At 47.7% G+C, this 1618-nt stretch overlaps 1 protein-coding gene across 1 annotated transcript in view; it reads left to right on the top strand.

Annotated features, from left to right (window-relative positions):
• The window catches only part of LOC116828607 (SPNS lysolipid transporter 2, sphingosine-1-phosphate), a 166484-nt gene that overhangs the window by 120460 nt on the left and 44406 nt on the right, over positions 1–1618 (top strand). The window contains exon 7 of the mRNA XM_032786962.1: positions 948–1100. Within this exon, the coding sequence (XP_032642853.1) occupies positions 948–1100 (153 nt within the window). The remainder of the gene's footprint in view (positions 1–947; positions 1101–1618) is intronic.

The following is a 1618-nucleotide window of genomic DNA, read 5'->3' on the forward strand; positions in this document are numbered from 1 at the left end:
GGCTGCAACCATTTAAAAAAAATTTGGGGGGTGCCACTTTTTGGCGCCCCCAAATCTTGGCGCCCTAGGCAACCGCCTAGTTCGCCTAAATGGTTGCACCGGCCCTGCCTGGGAGTTCCAGAGTGGAACTTGTTCCTTCTGACAGTACTGACTAGAGCATTTTCCCAGTGCTGTCAGCAAGAATGAGGGTGTTAGGACCCATGGTTGTGGTTCATTCGCAGGTGTCTCCATGGGGCTTACCCTTGTATCATTTGAATGTTTGGTAATCCAAACGGTAATGATGCTACTCTCCCAATGAGACAGGGGCACTCAGATGAGGAGAATAGCATTTGGAGTAGGCAAGTAGGCAGAACGAGAGGGAAGGCATCCTGATGATGGAGTACTGACTATATTACTTCATGGCTACAGGGCACTTTGCAGACGTGAAGTGCTGTCCAGGAGGTGAGACGTATTGTTCGTGTCACAACACAGTGTGTTGGAAATGTACTCTGGGCCTGATTTTCCATTGCCTTGCACCATTGCTGCACCTGTGGAAAGTGAGTGCGAAACAGTACCGCACCAAAGCCCGGTAGAATTTTACCCCTGCTTTGCACTGATGTAAATGACTGAACAAGGTGCAAGTGAGGCAGACCTTGGCCGTATACACTGTGAGTGATGCTTTAAACTCAGTTACAAACCTACGTAACAGACTAAAACCACAGTGGCGACTGCTGCAAAATGCAGAGGCAGCTCCAACAGAAAGTACTGTAATTATGTCATCAGAGCCTATTTGAGTTGATCTTAGCTCTAGGGACACTCTGGTTTATGGGGTTGGGGCTGTGCTGATGCCATTTTCTGTTTTGCTGCCTCCCATGGCTCTTATTTCTTTGGGGTTTCCCTACTGCAGGGATAAAGCTGATCTGGAGCTCAAATTTCCCCATGGATTTTTCTCTCTTGCATCTTTACAGCCGCAGCTATGTGTTCTCGTCGCTGGCCACCTCCGCCGTCTCCTTTGCCACAGGGGCGCTGGGTATGTGGATCCCCCTCTACCTTCACAGGGCACAAGTTGTGCAGAAGACTGTCGAGACCTGCAGTTCAGAGCCCTGCGGCACCAAGGACAGGTAAGGCTCATCCTGTGCTATTCTGAAGAGGGGCTGTCCTACTGCAGATGACATTCAGACTTACAGAGCTTAGGCTTAAAAGAATGAAATCCATTTACTAGGATCCTTATAACTTCCTGTGGCCCTTTGCAACAACTATAGGAAGCACGGGGGTTAAATCCAGAATTTATTCTTCGCTGCTGCAGCTGATCCTTTCCTCGCTACTAGATGTGAACTTGTAGTGAAGCCAGAATACTGGGCAGGTGAGATCAGAGAAGAAAGACGATTTTCTGGCTTAGGCACAGGACTGAGAGCCAAGAGATCTCAATTCTACTCTGTCATGGCCTGTCATAAATAGATAGCTAAGGGTTAATGTTTCTTTTACCTGTAAAGGGTTAATAAAGGGAACCAAACACCTGACCAGAGGACCAATCAGGAAACTGGATTGTTTTAAAGTCAGGGGCGGGAATTTGTATACTCGGGGTCTTTGTTGTTTTCTCGGCTATGGGTAAACAAGTTTCCTTCTAACTCTCTCTTAT

The sequence above is a fragment of the Chelonoidis abingdonii genome, chromosome 20 (genome assembly GCF_003597395.2).
Source record: "Chelonoidis abingdonii isolate Lonesome George chromosome 20, CheloAbing_2.0, whole genome shotgun sequence".
NCBI classification, from domain to species: domain Eukaryota; kingdom Metazoa; phylum Chordata; order Testudines; family Testudinidae; genus Chelonoidis; species Chelonoidis abingdonii.